The sequence below is a fragment of the Orycteropus afer genome, unplaced genomic scaffold, assembly GCF_000298275.1.
Source record: "Orycteropus afer afer isolate SDZICR_OR568_19922 unplaced genomic scaffold, OryAfe1.0 scaffold00214, whole genome shotgun sequence".
Lineage (NCBI taxonomy): Eukaryota > Metazoa > Chordata > Mammalia > Tubulidentata > Orycteropodidae > Orycteropus > Orycteropus afer.
The window spans coordinates 5,682,010-5,708,114 of record NW_006921801.1 but is presented as its reverse complement, the minus strand read 5'-3'; the positions used below and the strand labels follow the sequence as shown (position 1 = coordinate 5,708,114).

Below are 26,105 nucleotides of genomic sequence, written 5' to 3'. Positions count from 1 at the left end.
AAAAAAAAAATTAGATTTAACTTTGATTTTTCTCAGGCACTGTTTCCAAGTTCTGAGCCTACGACCTATTCCACTGTGGCAAATGCAGCAAGTGCTGCTTTTCAATGCTGAATTAACTTAGAAATCATTTTAATGGGTAATGGCTAAAATGAATGTCCCTCAACACCGAGGTCCATAACTGGAATATGTGAATGCTACTGAAGAAGAACTGATGCATTTGAATTGAATAGTCAATATACCTTGGACTGCTAGAAGGACAACAAATCTTTATTGGATGAAGTACAGCAAGGATGTTCCTTAGGGGTGAAGACAGTGAGACTTCATCTCACATTCTTTGGGCTTACCTGGAGTGAGGCATCGTGCTTGGTGAAGTAGAGGGTCAGAGAAAAAGCAGACAACACTCACTGAGATGGACTGACACTGTAGCTATACCCATGGGCTCAAACACAGCAACGATTGTGAGGATGGTACAGGATCTGGTAACATTTCTTTCTGTTATATATCGAGTTGCCCTGAATTGGAACTGCCTCAACGACACCTAACAACAGACACTGTCAATCTATCTCATTGAGGGTCGTCTTCTTTTTCGCTGATCCTCTACTTGACCAAGCATGATGTCCTTCTGCAGGGACTGGACTCTCCTGACAACATGACCAAAGTACGTGAGAGGAAGTCTCACCATCTTGCTTCTAAGGAGCATTTTGGCTACTTGAAAAATTACTGAAAATAAAATTTTCCTTTAAAGGAATTCAGTGCCTCACATGTCAGTACTTCTTGATTTGCTTACATATGCTATCACTATAACTGTTGACTTGAGAGGTAAAAATGAGTCATTGATAATTATAAAATATTTTTCATTCAGTTTTTTAGTAATAAGAATCCCTCTGGCTATCTCTGCAACATAGGAAAAAAAAATCTCATAAATTGAAAATGCATACTTTTGGGAAGTATTTAAAAAATAAGAAATCCTTACAAAGTTCTAGAAATACATCAACAGGGAAGTTTATACATGTATTTTATTTAGAAAGTGGTTTTCTTTAGTAGAATAAGAAGACATTTAGAAAATTATTAATGGAATGGCATGAAGAGTAAAGGCACTGTTAATAGTTTGTTTAACTATAATGAAGCCCTCTTTTGAGTTCAAACTGTCACACAAATATTTATGTCTATGTTTACATTTATATAGGATTCTTTAGTTGTTGTTGTTTTTTAATAGCTAACACATCCACATGGTTTAAATTTCAAAAAGTGTAAGAAGAGTGTAGTGAAAAGCTCCCTGTCACCTGCCCAGTCCCCTTTCCCACAAAAGCAACTGCTTTATCAATGTTGTATCTTTTCAGAAATTTGAATGCATATAAGCATTATTTAAATCATTAAGCAATGCTGTCAGGGTTAATTATATTCCTTGACTCAGTTCTTCTCTTTATCCTTATGTGCAGGCAAAATTACATTTGTACGAAGTTATTCGTAAAAGTATTGCTTAACAGCAAAAGATTGGAAACAACCAAAATGTCCTTCAATAAGAAACAAGTTCAGTAAATTCCACTACAGCCGGACAGTGGGGTCCCTCCATGGCTGTAAAACAGAATGAGAGAGAAGCTCTATATACTGACATGGAAGAGCTCTGAGCATATTAAATGAATTATTAATAATATTAAAAAAAAGTATTGTAAAATAACATTAAATATTTTGAGTCATATCAACTATAATATCATATTCAATTATAATGTTAAATATTAATAAATAATTGATGTTGTTAAATATATTGAATACTATTAAATGTATTAATTAAGCCACTGTATGGCTGCACCTGAATTCACCAATCTGGTGGTTTCTGAGCTGATACTTCCAATCTTTGGCTGTTAAGCAATGCTTTGAGGAGTTAAAACTTAGTACATATGTAATTTTGCCTGCATACAAGGATAAAGAGCTGAGTCAAAGAATTTAAGTAGTTTTCATAAATGGAGTTACAGCAGTCTCCATTCCCAAAAATGATGCAGGGAAACAAAAATGTGTTTCCCCCACGTTTGACAAAATGTTTTGGATTTTTGCTAATCTGATAAGTGAAAGATGGTAGCCGTGTGATTTGTATTCATATTTCTCTTTTTAGAAGTGAGGTGGAGCATATTTTCTTAATTTTAGAGATACTTATATTTCCTTTTTGATGAGCTGTCTGTCATATTCTTCGCCTGTTTGCCTATTTGATTGTTGGTGTTTTTCTTAGTGATTTCTAAGGTTCACTTATATAATTGGGACATTATTACCTTTTTGGTAACAATTGTACATATTTTTGTTTGTCATTTGCCATTTTTTTCTGCTTTATTTTATTTGGTGATATATAATTTAACTATTTAACTATCTGACATCTAACTATCTGACAAACTGAATTTATCAATAATTTCTTCTGTGGTTTTTGAGTTTTATCTCATAGTTAAAAAGTTCTTCATAGTTCTACCATGTACATAGGGTGGCTATGAGTTGGAATCAACTTGACTGCAACGGGTTTAGTTTTTTGGTTCTTTTTATCAATCTGAGGCGTTGCAGTTCATGATTCCTATTGATTTTGTACAAATATGATACAGAATTTAACTTCTCTCTTGATAAAATTATTGATGTAGATGGTCCAAGGTAGGCATGTACATCATGGTTTCATAGAAAACAGGGCAAAAGAGATGGGACATTTTTTTCCAGTCCCTTTTCTCTCTTATATATTAATGTGTACGGTGTTCTGGTGGCATAGTTCCTAAGGCATTTGACTGCTAACCAGTAGGTTGGCAGTTCAAACCCACCAGCCACTCCACAGAAGGATGACTGGGCAATCTACTTCTGTAAACATTTACCGCCTCAGAAACCCAAAGGGAGTCGCTATGAGTATGTGTGCATGTATGTGTGTGTAAAAATGAGTACAGGCTAAGTATATGCCTTTTTTTCATTTCTTTATTTCCTCATTTAATAATTACTTAATGGTTACATGGTGTTTGAATGTACCATACTGTGACCATTCTCACCTACTGCTCAAAGTGTAGATTTATTAGTAGTTTTTCATTAGCATATACAACACTGTAATATGTATTTATATCTTTGCTTATATATTTATGTATAAAAATTCTTAAAGGTAGAATTACTGGGTCAATGGGTCTGATTATTGAAATCACTGGTGATCCCATCATTCTGTTCTGCAGAAATGTTGCACCAGTTGACAGTCTCATTAGCAAGAACAGTTACAGATAATACTTCATAAAACATTATTTAATATTTTCCAATTAACAGGTAATAGAGAATTCTATGGGAGCTCTGGTAGCATAGTACCTAAGGTATTTGACTGCTAACCAGAAGGCTGGTGGTTCAAACCCACCAGCTACTCCTCAGAAAGAAGGTTGGGCAATCTACTTCCATAGTGATACCGCCTCAGAAACCCAAGGAGGGGTCGCTATGAGTTGGATCTGACTCGATGGCAGTGAGTTTGGTTTTGGTTTGAGAGCATTCTATCACTGATTGATTTGGCATTTTAAAATTATTTAAATACACTTATTGGACATTTATATCTCTTCTTTTGAGAATTACATATTTTGTTCTTTATCCATTTTTTAAAGTATGGAAGTGGTTAATATATTATGGGTATCAATCCTTTGCCTACATTATATATTGCCTATTATTTTCCCTAGTTTGTTTGACTTTCACTCTTTTTGAAATCTGGAAAGAAGCTAGGTTGTGTAAAGCAAAATCTATTAGTTTACTACAAGATTTCTTCATTTGCTGATACACTTAATCCTTCCTCACCCCAAGAATATTATATTCTAAGAGTGTGTTCCTTCATTTTACATTCAATTATTTATTTAGACTCTCTAAATTTATTTTGAATCATATATAAGTTATGATGTTAAGATGTCAGCTACTGTTTTTAACATTTATTTCAACATCATTTATCTACTGATTCAACTCTCTACATGGAAATGAAAAGCCTCATCATTCCCAAGTTTTGTTTGCTTTTTACCTCTAAAAAAAACCAAACCAAACTCACCACCATTGAGTTGATTCCAACTCATAGCGACCTCTTTGAGTTTCCGAGGTGGTAAATCTTTATGGAAGTAGATTGCCCAGTCTTCCTTCTGCAGGGTGGCTGGTGGGTTTGAACCACCAGCCTTCTGGTTAGCAGTCAAATGTCTTAGGCACTATGCCACCACTACTCCTTTTTATTCACCTTAATTTTACTTTTCTGTTGTCTTAAAGTGCAACATTTTGGATATATTTATTAATTCTCTTTTTTCCCCCAGTTTTATTTTCTTCTTTTTTCTTTATTCCCTTCCTTCAGCTTTCTTTTGATGTATTTCTGGATATTGTAAGTCACTACTACTACTACTTCTGATTCTGTTCTATACTTTTCTTAACTGCTGTCATCTTTTTATTTTTAATTAAAATATTTTATTGTGTTTTCAGTGAAAGTGTACATAGCAAATTGTTGTTGCTGTTTGGTGCCACCGAGTCAGTTCCTACTCACAACGACCCTACGTACAATGGAACAAAACATTGCCCAGTTCTGCACCAGACTCACAATCCTTGCCATACTTGAGCCCACTGTCACAGCTACTGTCAGTCCATCTCATTGAGGGTCTTCCCCTTTTTTGATGACCCTTTATTTTACCAAGCACAATATCCTTCACAGCAAATTAAGTTCCCATTTAACAATTTCGAAACAATTTGTTCAGTGGCATTGGTTACATTTTTCAGTGTAGATTTTCTCATTATTTCTGTTCTAATCTAGTTTCTCTGCCCCCTTACCTCCTTGTCTTTGCTTCTGTGTATCTGCTGACAGTTGGATCTCATACAGATGGTTCTCTAAAGGAGCACAGTAATAATGGATGATATTGTTTGTTTTATGAGCCCATCTGTTATGTAGCTAAAAAAATGACCTCATCAAACAGGTTGGGTTCAGGGTTTAAAGAGTATCTTAGGGCGATTGCCTTGGGGAGTCCTTCAGTCTCCACTGGTCCAGTTAGTCTGAACTTTTTAAGAATTTGAGTTCTCTTCCATATTTTGCTCCCATTCTATCGGTATCCATCTACCATGCTCCTGATCAGAATGGTTGGTATTGGTAGCTGGGCACCATCTAGTTCTGGTATCAGGGTAGATGAGGCTGTGGTTCATGTATACTATCAGTCCTGTGGACTAGTCTCTGAGTCTTTGATTTCCTTCTTTTTTACTCTGGACATTCAGAGGCCAACAGCTGTATCTTAGATGCCCACTTGTAAGCTTTTAAGACCCCAGATGCTACTCACCAAAGTAGGATGCAGAACATAAACTTTACATACTGTATCATAATTGAACGAGAGTTGACCTACAAGACTATGGTAGTCCTTGACCTTCAGACACATAAACTAATCTGGCAAGGAGTTTGGTTAAGTCTAAGAAGTATTTGTGACTCCTAGGAGGTTTACTGTATATGTGAACATATGTGGATGCATATACTTATATAACATGTGTATGGATACATCTATATATGCTCACATATACACGTGTATGCAACATACATACACATGTAACTTCACACCTATTTTTTTGTTGCTACGCAACCGTATATGTCACAGCAATTACCAAAAACATCTTTTTTTTCTTGTGTACTTCTTAATGACACCATTTACCTCGGTCAAGCTGTGCATTCTTCACCCGCATGTGATGTTGTATCACTGTCACCTTTTTTGAAAGAACGTTTTGAGATAAATGTTTCATTCCTTGATTTTCATTCTTACTCTTTTTTTTACAAAAATAGTGAATATGCTTAAGGCTATACATTTCCCTTTGAGTACAGCATCAGCCACATTTCATGAGTTTTACTATATAGTATTACAAATAAAACAAACAAACAAACAAAAACCACTGTCATCAAGTTGATTCCTATTCGTTGTGGCTGTCATTAGGTTTCCAAGGCTACAAATCTTTATAGAGGTAGAGTGGCTAGTGGGTTAGAACTGCTGCCCTTTCAGTTAGCAGCCAAATGCCTTAACTACTAATGCTCCCATAGTTATTTTACTTTTTTTTTTAATTGTGATTTGGGTGAAATGTTAAAAAGCAGATTCATTTTACATTCAGCAGTTCATCCACATTTTGTTTTATGACACTGATTATAATCCCCACAATGTAACAACTCTCTCTTTACTTCCTCTTTGTGGTTACCCTTTCCCTGTGTCCTTCTTGACTATGAATTCTTGTCTCGCTAGCTTTCTCCCTGCAAATGCTGCCCTTCTAATCTCCCATGGTTGATTGTTCTAAACAGTGCATCTCCCTGGTGCAGTCTTTCTATTCATAGGCCTGTCCATTACTTGACTGAGAGTTAAGTCACTGGAATGAGTCCAATTCCAGGTCCAAAGGGTGACTAGGGGCCATAGTCTCTGAGGTTTCACCAGTCTTTATCCGACCAGTAATCTTTTTTTTTTTTTTTTTTAAAGTTTTTGAATTTTGTTCCATGTTTTTTTCCTCTACTCTATCTAGTATGTCTAATTTTGATCTGAGTGGTTGGCATTGGAATCTGGTACCATCTAGTTCTCCTGGTCTCAGAGTCATGTATGTTGAGGTTCTCATTGTCTATTAGTCTTTTGGACTTATTGTTTCCATACATGTTTGATTTTCTTCACACTTCTTTGTTCCAGATGAGGAGAAACCAATAGTTGCATCTTAGATGGCCGCACACAAGCTTTTAAGACGCTAGTCACTACCCACCAAAGTACTATGTAGAACAATGTTTTTGTGTACTATGTTGTGCCAATTGACCCTGATGCCCTCTGAAACCATGGTCCACAGGCCCAGTGACTCACTCCCTCATAGTGCCCATGGTGCTTAGGTGTGGCTAAGAAGTTACCCTACCTTTGTCCCCTGTGAGCTCTATAATGCAACTGGACATTTTTATAGCACATACAAATATGTATGTAGAAATATCACGTGTCAAATCTAAGAATGGTCATGGATATATCCCTGTTCGTCTACCCATACCACCTTCTTGCCTATCTACTTATGTATCCATCCACAGATTGCTGCTGTTGTTGTTGTTATGATTCAATAATATTGAATGATGACGCTGAGTCAGCTCCAACTCCTAGGGACCCTGCGGAGAACAGAATGAAACACTGCCTGGTCCTGTGCTGCCTCACAATCCTTGCCATACCTAAGCCCATTGTTGTAGCCACTGTGTCAGTCCATCTCATTGAGGGCCTTCCCTTTCTTTGCTGACCCTCCACTTTACCAAGTATGATATCCTTTTCCAGGGAATGGTCCCTTCTGACAACATGATGCTACTCCTGATAATGTAGTATTGTATATGTAATAGTATTTACCTTTGTTGAGTGTACTTCCTGTGCACCTTTGTGTCTTCCTTTTCTTTAGCAATACTGTGCTGGTCATATGCTTCTGTTACAATGCCTTTCCCTTCACCCAAATCAACTCATAGCTATTTTTTAGAAAGGCCTATCATTACAATTTGAATTCTTTTTGATTCAAGGGTTATTTAGGAAGTAGTTTGAACATGTTGGCTTTTACAAAGTGATTAGATTTAAACATTTTTACTCTTCTCATTAACTTCTATTTTTATTGAGTTGAGATCTGACAATATGTCATTTCACAACTGTGGAGTTAAGTTTGTTCTGAGCTTTTCAAAAACCAAATAGAAATGATTTTCCTGTTATCTTCATTTCTTTATCCCTGGACATTACCAAAAACACTGTACTAGAAGTTCTGATTATTTGTGCAGAAATACAGAACTCAAGGGAAAATGTGCTAAAATTTTCATTACAAAAAAAAAAGATGTTACCTGAAACATATCCGTATCTTTATCATGTGTATACTCGACCACCACAGTCTGATTCCTTGATAAAGTGTAGGATATACTATGTTGACCTTTGCAGCTGATAGCCTAATAATGAAATTAAAAAAAAAAAAAATTAAAATTTTATTTCAATAACATCACATTTCTACTTGCAATTAAGAGTCATGTCTACCAGCCAAAATCAAGGCAAGCCAGAATTTGCCTGACAGTTAGAGCCTGTCTCTAACTGCCAATAGTCACAATTCCGGATTATTAAATATTCTACCTATCTCTGTGGACAATAATTTATTTAGATCAAATCAAAGCAAATTTACTAGCTTGTAAGACTTGATTTAATCATACTCCTGGAAAACAGTATACACTTTCTCCCTATTACCTTTCCTCAGTGATAGGAATTTTAGACTAATATAGAGTGATTTATCCAAAATCTTAAAGTCTATTTCACACTACAACAGGTATGTCAATAACATTTTGTTGTAATATTTTTCTTGGGTGATAGATATTTTAAAAAAAACAAACTGAGAAAGGAATCATCTTGAATTCAACAAACTAATAATTTTTGTACTTAATTATGAGCAGCTGTAATTCAAACCAAGTAAGATTAAATCTTCTCTAATTTTTGTCAAATGATCAAAAAATCATTGAAAAAAATGATAAATATTCTAGAAAGACTTCTATAAGATAATAATAGGAGCTCTGGTAGCATAGTGCGTGTTCTGGTTACCTAGTGCCGCTCTGACGAGAATATACCACAAATGGGATGGCTTAAACAAACAGGAGTTTATTCTTACAATTTGGAGGCTTTAAGTCCAAGTTCAAAGTACTAGGCTCTAAGGGCTGGGTGAAAGCCCCTCAACCGTGGGGTCCAGCTCTGCCTCCTGCTCCCGGCCCACTGGAGCTAGCACCATTTTTTCACTCAGACAGCTGCTGGCTGCTGAGGCTGAGAAGCCCCAAGGTTGACAAGTAAAAAGGCAGAGTCCCGATGTTACCAAACCACACGGCAGAGCGTTAACTTATGTCCATTTTAAGTCCCAAGGTCGGCAGAGCACAGCAGGCTGCTGAGCAACGACATGGCTACATGCAGGGTCCAAGTGTGCCATAGGCTAGAGACCATTCCCCAGGTTTCTCCTTATATACAGGAAGCAGACCACATCCCAAAGGGAGCTACTCAGCTGCTTGTGGTAGATCCCACCATGGAGCTGATTGCCAGTCTCATCATGGGGAATAACTATCACCAGCTGCCCAGCCACTCAACCAGGCCCAGCCAAACTGACACACAAACATAACTACCACAGTGCCTAAGGCATTTGACTGCTAACCAGAAGGCTGGTGGTTCAAACCCAGCAGCCACTCCTTGGAAGGAAGGTTGGGCAATCTACCTCCATAGTGATACCGCCTCAGAAACCGAAGGAGGGGTCGCTATGAGTCAGGTTCGACTCAACGGCGGTGAGCTTGGTTTTTGGTTTAAGACAATAATAATAGCATGTTATTTTAGTCAATGATAATTCTACCAGTAACTCTGTTCTACATTGTATTTAAATCTTACATAAAGCAGTAGCGTAATCCAGATATTTAGTGAATTAATAAGGCAGTTAACTTAGTTTTAAATTTTCTATTTTTAGGCTAGAAAAAAACTAATATTCTTTATCAAAGGTAGGTTATTATTATACTCATTGCCATCGAGTGGATGCTGACTCATTGTGACCCCCACTGGGTTTTCAAGGCTGCAAATCTTTACGAGCTCTCTTTGCAGAAGTAGATTGCCTCAACTTCCTTGTATGGAGCAGCTGGTGGGTTTGAACCACTGACTTTCTGGTTAGCAACCAAATGTCCTTCCTATTATGCCACCACAGCTCCTTATCAAATAGCCTAGGAACCAGTAATAAGATACTTTTCTTCTTTCTTCCATAATGATACATTTGAACATACTTTAATTTGTGGTCATATACTTTTAATATTTCAAAATTAACAAAGATGTTGATTTAAATTGTACTTCAATTAATTTCAATTACATTTTATCCATTCCACTTTAACTTGATTTATCTTCATTTCCACTAAGCATAATAAATAAAACTTCAATAAGTCTTTTTAATTAAACATTTATTGAATGATGACACTGTAAGAAGCCTAAGAAAGCATTTGGAAGTAGCTGGACATTTACAGCATGTTAATGAAAATATACTCTGAACCTCGATACTTGACTAGTATAATTGCTTAGAGCAACAAATAATACAACATTCCAAACCAGCTTTGAAGTTAGCCTGGTTAATCTCATGATTATTTAATAATCTGCCCTGAGGAACTTCATGACTGAAATGATGTTTTATTGAAATAATGTTTCTGTGTGCTTCTTTGTTGTTGTTGTTAGGTGCTGTTGAGTCTCTTTCAACTTATAGTAACCCTATGAACAATAGAATGAAACCCTGCCTGGTCCTGCGCCACCCTCACAATCATTGCTATGTTTGAGCCCATTGTTGCAGTCACTCTGTCAATCCATCTTGTTGAGGGCCTTCCTCTTTTTTACTGACCCTCTACTTCACCAAGCATGATGTCCTTCTCCAGGGAGTGGTCCCTCCAGACAAGATGACCAAAGAGAGGGCAAGTCTTACCATCCTCACTTCTAAGGAACATCCCAACTGCACGTTTTGTTTGTTCTTTCCGGAAGTTCAGGGTATATTCAATATTCTTTGTCAACATCATAATTCAAAGACATCAATTCTTCTTTGGTCTTCCTTATTCATTGTCATTGCTTCATTAATGTAATGTAAGTTTTAGATATAATAATTTAGACCTCTAATATGGTTGGGAATCTAAAAAATATTTCTTAAACCACTCAACTCCACTAACAAATTGAATCTTCATTTTATACCAGTCTGAAGCCAAAACAATTCAATGACATTTGTATAATGGACATTTATCTTTGTGGTTGGAGAAAAATCCCACTTGGAGAATATAATGTCATTAAATTCAAGCTTGCAAAGGTAATAATCATCAGGGAGTGACCTTGGCAAAAAAAAAAAAAATTCAGTTCTCCCTCAACAGTGTCTATTGCTTTTTAAAGTAATTCCAATTTACCTTATCAACTTAAATACAGCTTTCTTGGCACATACACACTACGTAACATGAGAATATCTATAGTTTGCCAATTATTTTCAAAACCAAGGAGTAAACATGTACAATAACAGAGTATCTTTTTAAAAGTTACACATTTCCATATGACTGTGATGGCACAGTGGATAAGATATTTGGCTGCTTACCAGAAGGCTGGCAGTTCAAACCCACCAGTTGCTCCACCGGGGGAAGATGAGGCAATCTATTTCTGTAAGATTTATAGCCTTGGAAACCCTATGAGGGTCACAGTGAGGGGGAATTTACTTGATGACAGAAGATTGAGTAGCTTTTTAAGAACAGTTTCTCAAACTTCCATCTAAGCTGTCCTACTTGGAGGAGCGTTACCTGAAGCCTCGGTAAACAGCCCTGAAGTAACAGCCCATGAGTGAAGTGTCTTATGCTTAATGTATTTTACATAAAATTATTATAAATTTTGTATTCTATTCCATGACATGCTTGCTAGTTTAACATTTAAACATCGCTTTGGAATTTGCTGGAAAATCTGAGGCCCTAGGCAGACATGCTGTGTTCACCCAGTTGGCCTAGCATACCCTTGAGCACAGTGACCCAGAAACTCCCATGCCATTTAGGGAAGCCTCAGAAACAGCTATTTGAAGGCCCTAAAGCCAGTTCTTCTAAAGGGTTTTATTATAAAAATAATTCTTGGGACCCAAACTACAGACATATGTAACATGTTAAAAAAAAAAAAAAAAAAAAAAAAAAACCCACTATTTATAGGGAAACAGTGTAACGACTGGGAATAGGCCTGGACACAGGGAATCACAGAGCTCTACTGAGAATCCCCTGCCTTGGCTGATCCACAAGAGAAGGAAGCCCTGGCACTGTAAGGTTTTGAATGCCTGATCCAGTCACCTAAATGTTGAATCTATTTAAAGAAAATTTATAATTAAAAACTTCTGCCAGCTTTTTAATGTTGCTAAATGTGAATGACCAGGGCTAGAAAAAGTGGGTACTTCTGGCTTAGGAAAATACTTTCCTGAGCTTATTTGATTAAGAAAGTGCTAACTGAAGATATGGTTTGGAGCTCCCAGGATTTAGGGAAGACTAGGAAGTTGGAAAAGAGATTGTGCAGAGAGAAGTAAGTCCCAAGATGTCACTGAGTAGCTCTGAGCCAGCCAGCAAGGCACTCACTTGTAGGAAAGATGGCTAAGGAACTTGAGAATTACCCATGATATCCACCTCTAGGTCCCTTCCTGTCCTGACCCTGATTTCCCTGTTGATGCTAAGGTAGGAGAGGAGTTCAGTCCATACAACAGCCATGTGCACTGGTGCCTAGGACCCAAACAGGCTGTGCCCACAGGGAGGAGAAGCATGGTGATGAGCTGGCCCCAAAAGACTGTGATTTAAGGCAAGACTGGGATGTGAAGTAAAAGGCAGCAGCCAAAACCAGGACACTCAAGGCCATCCCATGGATCCTCAGAAATCAATGGAGAGGGTGCAAACATCCCTTGATGACATGAATTAGGGCTCACAGTTTCTTGGTGGTGCTAGATTCAGTCTGGAGAGTTCAGAGGAGACTTTATATTTGAAATTAACTTTCAGTTCCTTTCTGGGATCAAGTCTAAAACAGAAGGTTGGAAATGCATAAGACATTCAGTTTTTTGTTGTTAGAAGTATCATGCAATTTTTCAACAATTTTTTTAATATTAGCAGTATGACTTTCAAAAATGCAGCTTCTGGTCAATTACGGATTCATTTACAGTTATTTTGGAAATAAAAATGCTCACAAGGCACCAAGTTGTTTTGAAATCTCTCTCTGAAATACCAGAAGGAGAGCAGGAAGGGTCTTCTCTTGGCACTCACTATTACTTAGTTCAAACACAATTATTGTAACATAATGGTGTGATTTTACTATACTGACTCAAAATTGAAAACTAAGGCCTTTAAATGTATAAAGAGAATGGGCCCAACAAGTTTGTCTGGTAGATAATACTGATCCCATCACTACTCACTCTTCTATTATGCATCTGTGATGAGATGGCAGAGTCGCTAATCCTGCTCACACACCACTGTTGAGTGCTACAAAGGCAGGCCTGGTGATTTGTTTTTCCATCCCCAGAGTCAAGCACATGGTGGACATTCAATGTCTGATGAATGAAAGAATGAATGACCTACTACTGACACAAGATGACATTAGTTTCCTTCCATGGTTCTTAGAATGCAATCCTTTCCCTCACACTCCCGGCTAAGGTACCCATGGTGACACTCTCAGCTCAGATACTTTGAATCTACAAAAGCCACTTTAATACAGGCATGAATTTTATCAGGTTATAAATACATAAAAATATAAAATTGGACAACTTCAGATATGCAGAATAAAAGATTCCAATGATATCTGGCTTAAGAAGTTAAAGCTTACTGGTATCGTAGTGCCTAAGGCACTTGACTGCTAACCAAAAGGCTGGCAGTTCAAACCCAGCAGCCACTCCTTGGAAGGAAGGCTGATACTGCCTCAGAAACACAAGGAGGGGTTGCTACGAGTTGGGTCCAACTCCACGGCACACAACAACACAATAACAACATGCTACTTGTATCACGGGCTCAGTTAGACCTGATGGTTCAAGTTAAACTAAATGTAAGGAAGTCCTCTGGGTCTCTAGAGTCTAAGGAAAACATGGTTTTATAAAATCTATAGAGTTTCTTTCTCTTATAAACCCATATATACATACATAAAGGAGCTCTGGTAGCATAGTACCTAAGGCACTTGACTGCTAACCAGAAGGCTGGCGCTTCAAACCCACCAGCCACTCCTTGGAAGGAAGGTTGGGCAATCTACTTCCGCAGTGATATCTCCTCGGAAACCCAAGGACAGGTTGCCATGAGCTGGGTCCGACTTGACGGCACATAACAATAAGAACATACATACATAAAAGCACTTATATAAATATAATACGTAATGATGCCCAGAAAGGCAATCCCATAACATGCATAATGGGAATATAAATCAAGTCAAAACACTTTCATTCAAATTTTAAATGTATAAGGGAAACAATTAAATAATGTTATTTGTTAAGAAGAGTATGGGTAGCTTTCAATCACAAAGAGGAAAAAGAAATCACAAAGAAACTACCCAGTTTCTAGAAAATATTAATTTATTGCGGGGAGCTCTGGTAGCGTAGTGCCTAAGGCACTGGACTACTAACCAGAGGGCTGGCGGTTCAAACCCACCTGCAACTCCTCGGAAGGATGATGGGGCAATCCACTTTCATAGTGATACTGCCTCGGTAACCCAAGGAGGGGCCGCTATGAGTTGGTCCAACTAGATGGCACATAACAACAACAACAACAATATAGTAAGACATGGGAGCTCTGGTAGCATAGTGCCTAAAGCACTTAACTGCTAACCAGGAGGCTGGTGGTTCAAACCCATCAGCCACTCCTTGGAAGGAAGGTTGGGCAATCTACTTCTGTAGTGATACTGCCTTGGAAACCCAAGGAGGGGTCAGTCCAACTTGACGGCACATAACAACAACAACATTAATTTATTGCAGATATGATTTAACCCATTTGATTAAAACTCTGTGAGGCTGATGAGTGAGCCTTTATCAATTGTGCAGTGAGAGAAAATGGAATTCATTATTGTGGCAGACACTGCTGGTTGCCTACCCAATGCCACTCTCCTTGCTAGCTGAACTAGGATTCCATGAAAAAGCCTGAAAATGCCAATACACTTAAACCAAGCCTTCCTGGGCTCCTCTGACTCTAGCATGTAGAAATATGACCTAATCTGGCTAATGGGATTTAGGGTAATCTGGTAGAGGACTTTTGGGGATGGCAGGCACCAGGAGCGATTTCTCCCTTCTGTATCATTAAATGGAAGTGCTGTACAAAGTTGAGGTGGCCATTTTGCAGTGTGGAGAGAAAGGTCAAAGATGCTTAGAGAAGCTGACTGGGAGCTCTGACATTTCTGAGATGCTGAACCAACCCAGGAACTACTTGTCTCCAGACTTCTTCTATGAGAAAAATGATGATTTTCAGGCTGCTTTTGGTTGGCTTGTTGATTCCAGAGCATTTTTTCTATCTTGTGTGATGTATCAAATAAGAGATTAAGAGTTTTATGTACATCTTACCCAAGAGCACAAGATAGGTACATCCACTATGAGGGATAAGGTACTGTGCCCTTTACACAGAGTAAGGACTACGTTTCTCATGGAAATTTAATGTGTTTCTGAATATTAAGAGGTTGTCTGTGACTAGAGCAAATACGTATTTTTATTGTGACAATCTTCAGTTGTTGGATGACTGGGGAGTAAAAAATGTCTTATATTAATTAGTATTTTTAAGTGTCATCCTCAGAGGCAGCAAATGTCATCAACTATGTCACATGGACATTTTGAGTTCTACATGTAGAGCCAGCCTAGTGGGGTACTGGCCATTAGACATCCTTCAAGCCTGAATACAACCCCGTGGCTTAACTTTCAGTGAAGCAATAGGCCTTTAAGATGAACAGTTAACACTAGAAATGTGGACACTCTTTAAAACAATCAACCCTATGAGATCAAAAGGGCAGCATTTGCCCAGGGATAAAGCTCAGAAGGCAGGAAGGGCTAGGACAGAAGGCTGAATAGGAACAGTAAACACAGGGAGGAAGTGGGAAGAGTGCTGTTACATTGTGGGGATTGCAATCAATGACACAAAACAAAATGTGCCTGTATCATGCAATGGGGAAGCAATTTGCTCTGTAAACTCTCATCCATATCACAATATATAGTAGGAAGAAGGGGAAGATAATAACTAGGCATGTTAGAAATGACCAAGCCAACTTTGCTAAATCATATGCATTATGTATATCAATGGAACATTTAAAAAAAAAAATCAAATTAGAGTATATTTCATTTAATGGAATGCAATATTTTGGGTCAATGTGCACAGCACAGAGAGAGAGTATCGGAGTTTCAAATGAAATAGAGAAACTGGGTGTAGGTTAGAAGAAGAGGAATTTCATTACTATGTCTTAGAACGAAATGACTTAAGAGTTTAATCTCTCTCGTCTAGATATCTGATTATTATAGAACTACAGTTACTGCTGGGCAGCATGGTTGTTGTTGTTATTTGCAGCCGAGTCGGCCCCGACTCATAGTGACCCCTCCCTGGGTTTCCGAGGCAGCATCATTACGGAAGTAGGATTGCTCAACCTTCCTTCCGAGGAGTGGCTGGTGGGTTCGAACCGCCAGCCTTCTGGTTAGCAGTCAAGTGCCTTAGACACTATGTTACCAGAGCTCCTGGGCAGCATGGTAGCCTAACTAAATCAAACGATTGTGTTTTTGGACACAGCAGCACCCTGCACAGTCTTTTCTGTGAGTAGACATAATCAGTGCTCTTAAGAAGCAGCAGGGATAGCTCTCAATCACAAATGGGGGGAAAAATCACATAGAAGCTAACCAGTTTCCAGAAGATATTAATTTATTATAAAAGAGAGGACAAACGACTTGGTGTGGTGTATACGACTGAAGGAAGCTTTTCAAGATGAGTCACAAGCCGTCACAAAGCTGTTTTCAAGAGCTTTGCACTGTGCGTCTGCATGTAGTCGTATTCTATGATGCCCCTCACTGTTCCTGTCCTTCAGTTCCCAACAAAGGATTGTGGAAAGAAAAGGGAACTGGGGCTGATTGTACTCCAGGGTGAGCACTCCTTTCCTCAACCTGCTCCCACAGAATTTCCTCTTTGGGAAGAAGTCAGAAATGCTTAAACAGCCCATTTGACAGAGAAAGCCCTAGGAAATGTCCTAGAAACTCTACTTGAGAAGTCAGTGGCCACTTTGTCTTTTGGGTTCCTCCAAGAAACATAAGATAAACTTATGTTCTTAACAGCTTTCTAAATGATACTGTCAATCCCACATTCCTTAATAATGCATAGAATTAAACACTGGCTCCCCTGCCAATTATTTTGCATGTTTTAGGTAACTTTATTTTCAGCCACTTTAAATGTTAATTCTAATTTGGAATTTACCATTTCAGTCCAGCATACAATTTAAATAAATGATTGCTATAGAAAGAACCTGATCAAATTGGAAAAAATATCTACAGTGATTTTCACAGTTGTTCTGGTTACTGAACACGAGCATTCTGTGATGGTGCACTGTTGTAGAGACACATTTTAATTAGAATGAGAAGTCCTAATAGTGGAAATTAGGACAGGAACAGTGAGGGACATCATAGAATACGACTGCATGCAGATGCACAGTGCAAAGCTCTTGAAAACAGCTTTGTGACAGCTTGTGATTCATCTTGAAAAGCTTCCTTCAGTCGTATACACCACCCCAAGTCATTTGTCCTCTCTTTTATAATAAATTAGTATCTTCCGGAAACTGTTTTGAGGTAGGTGTGAACAGGATCAATCGATTAAACCTTTTTTGTTCAAAAACAACTTCTGATGTTTACGTCTATGGAAGAAACATGCACATTTATGAGCAAATGAATGAGTTTGCTGTGAACTGTGCAGCCTCTTGGAAATCACTACTTAATGCTTTTACCATCCCAAGTGCTGTCTTATACACTGTGATGCTGGGGCAGTAGGGGTAGGTACTAGAGGGTATCTAAGGACATAGAGACATACAATAGCTGCCTCATGAAATCACTGGCATCGTATCTGTGGTTGTATCACCTACTGCATAATCCATTGATAATCCAGCACATGCCTGAACATCAGGTAGAAGGGAGAAAACTTTCATGCCAAAGTCTTTCTTTCAATAGGACTAAAAAGTTTATGCTGCTGAAATCCACCTGTACATCAGGAAAGGAAAATAAGACCACATGTGGACACTGGAGAGACCAAATTGGCTAATGGATTTTGATGTTGAGAAAGCACCACATTGGAGCAACTTTGAATCTTAGTCTAGACACTCATCAACTGTCACTAAATCACATGATGTTTCCAACTCTTCAGCTATTATCTTTATAATTCTAAGGGTGTCAAAGCCAGGTGGACTGATTTCACTGTATTACAAAGCAGAGAGAACAATGTATAACATGCCATTTTACTCCCCTCAAATACAAAGTAATTGCTAAGTAATCTGTAATTCCAGCTCTGCTGTTACCTCAAAGCGTTTACCATCAAGTTCTTCACAGTCCATAACATATGCTTTGTAAATTATTTTTCTATTTGGCTTTAAATATATGCTAGATATTGACTGCATTAATTAGAGATAATCCCGGTATGACAAACATGTTTTTCCAGAACTAATGACTTTTATGTCAAGCTGACAAGTATAATTAGGCAATAAATCCTCAATCAGTCTGGTTCAAATTGCTACAGGGAAGATGAGGTCTCTGCCATCCTTGTCAATTTATGTATAAAATATGTATGAGTGCTATTTTCAAAGAGAGGAAGTGACTAAGGAATTCAGAATTTATTTTGTATGAGCATACTCTTTAAAATGCTCTATCTTTTCAAGAAGCCGTATTTCAAACAAGAGCCCGAACTATGACTACTATGAGAAAGTCACAAAGCATGAACTTGAATTTCAACAATAAAAACAGTATTTCACAGTAAAACAAAATGATAAGCCTATTTGATAGAGGCAATGACTTTGAACTTGGCACTGGGCCACTGCTGCTCTCGTCCAGGACTGGCTCACTGAGGCTTTCAATAAACCTTGGCAGAGAATCTACGCATACACAGTACCAGGCTGGGGCCAGGGCAGATGTGCCCAATCAGCCAAGCAAACACAGAAGCCACAAAGGATAAGAACATTTGGGAAGAACTTGTTCCTAATTTGGAGTCATTTCTAATTACAACGAAGCTTGATTTAGTTGGCCGTTCCAGTCACAAGGAGGTGTCCTGGAGGCACAGTGGTTAAAACATTTGGTGGCTCATCAAAAGTTTGGTGGTTCAAACCAACCATCCCTCCACAGGAGAAAGATGAGGCAGTATGCTTCTGTAAAGATTCACAGCTTTGGGAACCCTATGCAGCAGTTCCGCTTTGTGGGAATCCACTCTGCGTCAGAATCCATTCTATGGCAATGAGTTTGATTTTGGTCATAAGAGATCACCTGACTCTAATATGGTCGGAAAGGTATGAAACACAAGTGTCAAAGTTCAAGAGGGGCAAGAACACATTCATGTGCTTTGTAGAGATCTGTTTCTACGACTCCTACCACCTACAATCTGACAAAGAAAAAAGGAAAAACCAAACTCACTGCCATCGAGTTGATCCCAACTCATGGCGACCCCTCTTTGGGTTTCTGAGGCGATAAATCTTTACAGAAGTAGATTGTCCAGTCTTCCTTCTGTGGAGTGGCTGGTGGGTTTGAACCACCAACCTTCTGGTTAGCAGTCACATGCCTGAGGCACAATGCCACCAGAGCTCCTTACAATCTGATAAATAGCTCTTAGAAAACAGAACTCCTGTCTTTTAAATCAGCCTTTAATTCAGGCAGTATATTGTGTGGTTAATAGGCTGGGTCTCAGTTCCCACTCCATTGTCTACTGGCCCTGAGGCCCTTTAGTGCTCTGTGCCTCAGTTTCATCATCTGCATAAGTGCTGGTCTTAAGTCCCTAGGATGGTCATTGCTAAGGACAGAGATGCTGCAGCTACTTCTATATCCACTCGGTCCATTACAAAGTGCTGAAAGGTTCATAATCGAGTTTATATGGATTATTTGATTGTTTTTTAGAACCTATTAATCTAACCAAGAAGTCCCTAGTGTTGCAAATGGTCACACACTCAACTACTAGCTGAAAGGTCGATGGTTCAAACTCACCTGGAGGTGTCTCAGAAGACAAGCCTGGCATTCTGCTTCTGAAAGGTCCCAGCCTTGAAAACCTTCTGGAGCAGTTCTACTCTGCACACATCAGGTCAACTGGATGGTAAGTAACAAGAACAAAGCTACCGAAGGTGTAATCTTTGCTTTGTTTTATTTGTCTCATCTCTTTCAAGAAATAGGCGAAGCAATTTTCACACACAGGACATGCATTTATACACATAAACCTGCTTATGTTACCAACAAGTTCTGTGCACTAGTTACCATCAAGGACAACCTGCCTACTTCTAATCCTAATTTTTAAAGTTCTAGGACTTCTTGGTCTTAGCTTAGAAAAAGCTAATTTTAATGTAGACATTTTCTGGATGGAGACATTCCCACACACCACTGCTGCATGTCTGCTCCAGACAAAGCATGAGAGGCTGAGAAAAGGGCACCACCTGGAAAGCTTCATACCCTGGCCCTCTGAGGCAAGACTCTGCAATCTCAGAGCTCAGCATGCAGCAGGTGGCAGAACTGCCAGCCCCCTCAGGGTCTTACCTCACAAGCAATGCCTTGATCACTTCCAGGCTCACCTGGGAAAGGGAAGGGGCCACATTTGCCTGGTAAGACGTGATGAAAGTGATGCCTAACAGACTCATTCTGTAAAACAGCAGCATGTTTGCTTTTGAATATTTTATGTTTCTCAATACAAGCAAAAAGGGGGGCATGGGAATAAATGAGGAGGGCATAATACTCCCATGAAATGCCCAGTGTTTTAGTGAAAGTGAAAACAATGGGTTTCTCATTGCCGTACACTATTAAGACTAAGAGACAAAGAGTGAAAACCTAACTGTAGTCCCACAAAACAGTAAGAGTTGGCAACTTTACACAGAGATATTTGATTAGTCAACAACAGACATTTCTTTAAAGGATGGATGTGATTCTGTCTGCTGTGATACTTCACACATACGTCTCTAAACAGTTAAGTATTTCTATGCTATAAACTACTTCCCAAATTGGAAAGAAAACAGAGTTAATTTAAAGAATGAGCACTAATAAATATAAATCACAGATGAAAAATAAAGCATCTTACAAATGAATAAATTGAGAAAATAAAATTCAGAGTTCAATAATCCACATACTTCTCTTTTAATAATGCATTTTCTGTGTAAAACACAGCATACCTCAATTGTATCTAAAGAGCATAGAAAAATTACACAGGCATCCACCATCAACTATGTGTGTCAGGCTGAGTCCATAGTAAATGCAAGCCCTAATTTGATGCCATGAGCAGGCAAAATTCCAGAACCTATAAAACGAATCTGACAGAAATTGATTTTATACTAAAATACCCAAAGACTTACTGTATAATTATTTTAGTATGTAGGTCAGTTTATCAGCTGTCAAAATGATCCTTGAGCAGTTAAGAATGGAAAGACTGAAATTTACCCTTGGCCAAAATAAAACAAAACATAAAACTCTATTGATTATTTATAGCAATAAAAACAAAAGTTATTTAAAAGATGTAGAAAAAAGTCTGTGTTTTGCCCTCCCCCCCAAATTTTCCCCTCATTTTAGTTGGATTTAAAGAATTGGCCTAAATTTACAATTTGTCCATCTGCTGGAGAATCTCATTTTCTCCGTGGAACAAAACCAGTTCAATACGGCCACATACTAGTTATATAGAAGTATGAAAATATTTACTTTCAAAAGACAACATTTATCTTGGCAGTTGGTATTTTCAAGATGTTGAACCTGCTGGAATCATGCAAATTTCAATCCTAATTTATAAAATTTAGAGTAAGATAATGGTTGTCTTTCTTTGGCAGTACAAGATAGTTGTTGTTATGTACCTTCGAGTTACACCCGACTCATAGCAACCCCTCCTTGGGTTTCCGAGGTGGTATCACTACAGAAGTAGATTGCCCAATCTTCCTTCTGAGGAGTAACTGGTGGGTTTGAACCGCCAGCCTTCTGGGTAGTAGCAGTCAAGTGTCTTAGGCACTACGCTAGCAGAGCTCCTACAAGACAGTTAGTTCTAACAACTATCTGCCAACTACACCAAGCCATTCATCAACGTTTCTGGTAGAATATTAGATATATTTAGATGTTTCTCTTCATGACTTAATAAATCAAACTTTTTAAAGGGCCTAATGTTATGTGTGTGTCCTTGGGCCATATTCTCAATCTATTTCCAAACCCATAAAATACTACAACTACCTTGAAAGGCTGTTGAAAAAACTCAGAATATAGTGGGAAATACATAATTACTATTATAGTGAGTTATTTTTATTACTATAACAGTCATAATCTCTACTAGATAATTTAACTTAATTTTATAGTATCCTCTAGGTTCTTATCAATTTTCAAGTCAAAGAATATTTTTAATCAGGTAATACGTGTACAAAATTAGTATGCTGCTTCTAATTCCAGTCCTTTATCACAGAGACAGCCACTGTCACCAAGTTTCTTAAGGCTCTTTTCAGAGAAAAATCTATGGATATGCCTTATAATATACATGTAAGAGCTGTATATACGTAAGAGATGATACCATACTGTACTCGGTGTTCTGTTCCCTGCTACTTTCACTGAGCAATATAACTTGTAGAATGGTCTATATCTTGCAACTGTAATGCGGAACCATTCTTTTTGATGTATAAATGTAGCCAGATTTATTTAATAAAGCTCCTTTAGTGTGTGTGTGTGTGTGTGTGTGTGTATGAATTTTATGAGCAATGCTGCAATAAATATCCATGTATTTATTTTGCATATAGGTTGATATATCTTTAGGATAAAGTCCTAAAAATAAAGTTGCCAAATCAATTGGTACGCACACATTTAATTTTGAAAATTTTTGTCAAACTACTTTTCATAGAAATTATACCAATTTAACTCTCATCAGAAGAATATGAGTGTGAACAAAGTAGGAGGTCTCACACTCCCAGATCTCAAAACCTACTGTACAGCCACAGGAGTCAGAACTGCCTGATATTGATGTACAATAACAGATAGACACATAGACCCATGGAACAGAATTAAGAACCAAGAAATATATCCATTGACCTATGGTCACCTGATTTTTGACAAAGGGCTAATAAAATCCATTACATGGGGGAAGAGATGGTCTCTTTAACAAACAGTGCTGGCAAACTGGATATCCATTTGCAGAAAAAAGAAACAAGATCCGTACCTCACACTATACACAAAAACTAACTCCAGATGGATCAAAGACTTAAATGTGAAACCTAAAACTATAAAGTTCCTCAAGAAAAAACTAGGGGCAATTTAGGGGCCCTCATTTATGACATAAATAGACTGTCAAACATGACCCAAAATGCATAAACAACAGAAGATAAACTAGATGAATGGGACTGTCTAAAAATTAAATTTTTATGGGCTTCAAAAGACTTCTCCAAAACAGTAAAAAGAGAACCTACAGATTGGGAAAAAATATTCAGCAATGACATATCAGACATAGGACTTGTCTCTAAAATTTATAGAAAATGCCACCATCTCAACATCAAAATGACAAACAATCCACTTAGAAAATGGGCAGAAGATATGAACAGACACTTCACCAAAGAAGATATTCAGGCAGCCAACAAACACATGAAGAAATGTTCACGATAATTAGCCATTAGAGAGAGGCAAATCAAAACAACAATGAGATACCATCTCACCCTAGCACTAATAGCAAAGTTCCACAAGATGAAATAACAAATGCTGATGAGGATGTGGAGAGATTGGGACTCTCATATACTGCTGGGAAGACTGTAAAATGACACAACCACTGTGGAAAGCAGTATGGCGATTCCTTAAAAAGTTGGAATCAGAAATACCATTTGATCCATAATCCCTGTGATAGCTGGAACTGTAAGTCAACTTGGCCGGACCACAATTCTGTATGGTTTAAGCAACTGTGATGTGGGTTGTTCCAATGACGGGATCAGATGTATATGTTTTGAGCAACCAATCCGTTGAAAGGGAGTTTCCCTAGGGGTGTGACCTGCTTCCAGAATATTTATGGACATCCTGGGAAAAAAGACACTTTTCTGTGGATCAGGATTCTGTTGTACTGTCCACAACTGTCCGTGAGCAAACAACCCACCATTTGGCCTGGAGATCTTGGATTTGTCATTCATTGGAGTCAACAGCCAGTATACTACCTGCTAATCTTGAGCTCCTCAGCCCCTGCAGCTGCGTGAGTCAGGAAGCCTCCAGCTTGATGTTTGATCCAAGAATTTGGGACTTGCCAGCTTCTGTAAGTGTGTGAGCTATTTTTCTAAGATAAATTTCTCTTTCTCTCTATATATAAGCTTTACTGGTTTTGCTTCTCTAGAGAACCCAGTCTAAAACAATCCCATTACTAGATATATGACCTAAAGAAGTGAGAGCCAGGACAAGAACAGATATATGCACACCCATGTTCATTGCAGCACTGTTTACAATACCAAAAAGATGGAAACCACCGAGGTGCCCATCAACAGAAGAATAGATAACCAAATTATGGTACATACACACAATGGAATACTTACTACACAACACTAAAGAATAATGTAGAATCTGCAAAACACTGTGTAATGTGGACGAACTTGGAGGACATTATGCTGAGTGAAATAAGTCAATTACAGAAAAATATTGTATTAGTTCATTATTGTAAAAAGTCAAGAAAAGGTTCATATATGGAAGGAAATTTTCTTTCTTAGTTACCAGAGATCAGAGGGGAAGGGAGGAAACACTGCAAAAATAAAAAATAAATAATAATAAAAAGAATATGAGTGTGTTTCCCCATACCCTCACCAATATAGTTATTGAATATTATGATCTTTATCATTTGGAATGTGAAAAATGTTATCTCATTGTGCTTTAATTAATTTCTATAAGTGAACCTGAACATGTTTAAAAATGCTTAAATTTTCTATTCTTTTTCTCTACTATGAACTATTTATATATCCTTTGCCCATTATTCCTTTGCATTGTTGGTATTTTCCTTACTGGTTTGTTAGCACTCTTTATATCTCACAAAAATTACCCGATTTTCTGTGGTAATTTGCTAATTCCTGTACTTGTTGATATTTTGACTGAAGGTGCTTTTTGCCACACAGACTTTTTAGAGGTTTATAACATCAACCTTCTCAGTATTTTCCTCGACGGTTTATAGATCTTTATCATGATTAGAAAGGTTTTCCTCACTGCCAACCTAGGCAAGTAATTTTTTTCTACCTTTCTTTAATAAATCCATAGTTTTGCTTTTCATGTTTAAAAATACTACTTTGAAGAGAAAAGACATCAATATTGAGACTTCTGCTCCATGAAGATAATTTATTTAATGTATTTAAAGCTTTAATTTTTCTCAGCAACATTTTATAGTCTTTAGTATACAGGCCTTTTGTTAGATTTATCCCAAAATATTTTATATTTTTGATGCTATTGTGAATGTTTTTAAATTTCAATTTCTGAACTTCTCTTTCCTTTTAAAAAATCTTTCACATTATGATCTGCGCTTTCTTTGCCTGATCTTCTGTAGTGTGTATGATTACTCAGAAGATTTGTATTTCCATTCTTATGGTTACTTTTATGTATACAATTACAAAAATATGCTTACACCCATTAACTCTCTAATAAAAGCAATGAAAAATGAGAATATTTTATGTTTTTCTTTACTATTCTTTCTAACACACTTTGAATTGATTTTAAAATGATATTGCTGTTTGCTTATTTACCTATGAATATGTTTATAACTTCCAGTTTTAGTAACATTTTTGTCTCCCATCTATAAAATCCAGAGATATTAACATGCTTATAACCAAAAACCAAACTCACTGCCATCAAGTCGGATCTGACTCATAGCGACCCCTCCTTGGATTTCCGAGGCAGTATCACTACAGAAGTACATTGCTTGACCTTCCTTCTGAGGAGTGGCTGGTGGGTTTGAACTGCCAGCCTTCTGGTTAGCTGTCAAATGCTTTAGCCACTACACCACCGGAGCTCCTAGCATGCTTATACTAACTCAAATTTGTATTACCTTAAATTTCTTTTAAATGTTCAGCTAACAGACAAGCATTGGTCAACATGCTAGAGTTCTTAGGATATAGAGTTTTCATGAGCTCCTTACTAAAGAAACTACCAGAAGAAAAACTTCATCCAAATAAGAGATTGATAAAGAGCCTATGGCAACAGAACTGGCAGTTAACCATTAAATTCTCGTAATTTATAGGACTAAAACAAAAGACAAAATTATTGCTACAGAATAGAAAGCAAATGTCATAAACTGATGTTCTGGTTACCTAGTGCCGCTCCGACAAGAATATACCACAAATGGGATGGCTTAAACAAACAGGAGTTTATTCTTAAAATTTGGAGGCTTTAAGTCCAAATTCAAAGTGCCAGGCTCTAGGGGCTGGGTGAAAGCCCCTCAACCTTGGGGTCCAGCTTTGCCTCCAGCTTCCAGACCACTGGAGCTAGAGGCATTTCTT

At 37.8% G+C, this 26,105-nt stretch overlaps 1 protein-coding gene across 1 annotated transcript in view; it reads right to left on the bottom strand.

The window, feature by feature from the left end:
* Positions 1-26,105, bottom strand: part of PELI2 (pellino E3 ubiquitin protein ligase family member 2) — a 262,851-nt gene that overhangs the window by 24,916 nt on the left and 211,830 nt on the right. The window contains exon 3 of the mRNA XM_007948360.2: positions 7,799-7,900. Within this exon, the coding sequence (XP_007946551.1) occupies positions 7,799-7,900 (102 nt within the window). The remainder of the gene's footprint in view (positions 1-7,798; positions 7,901-26,105) is intronic.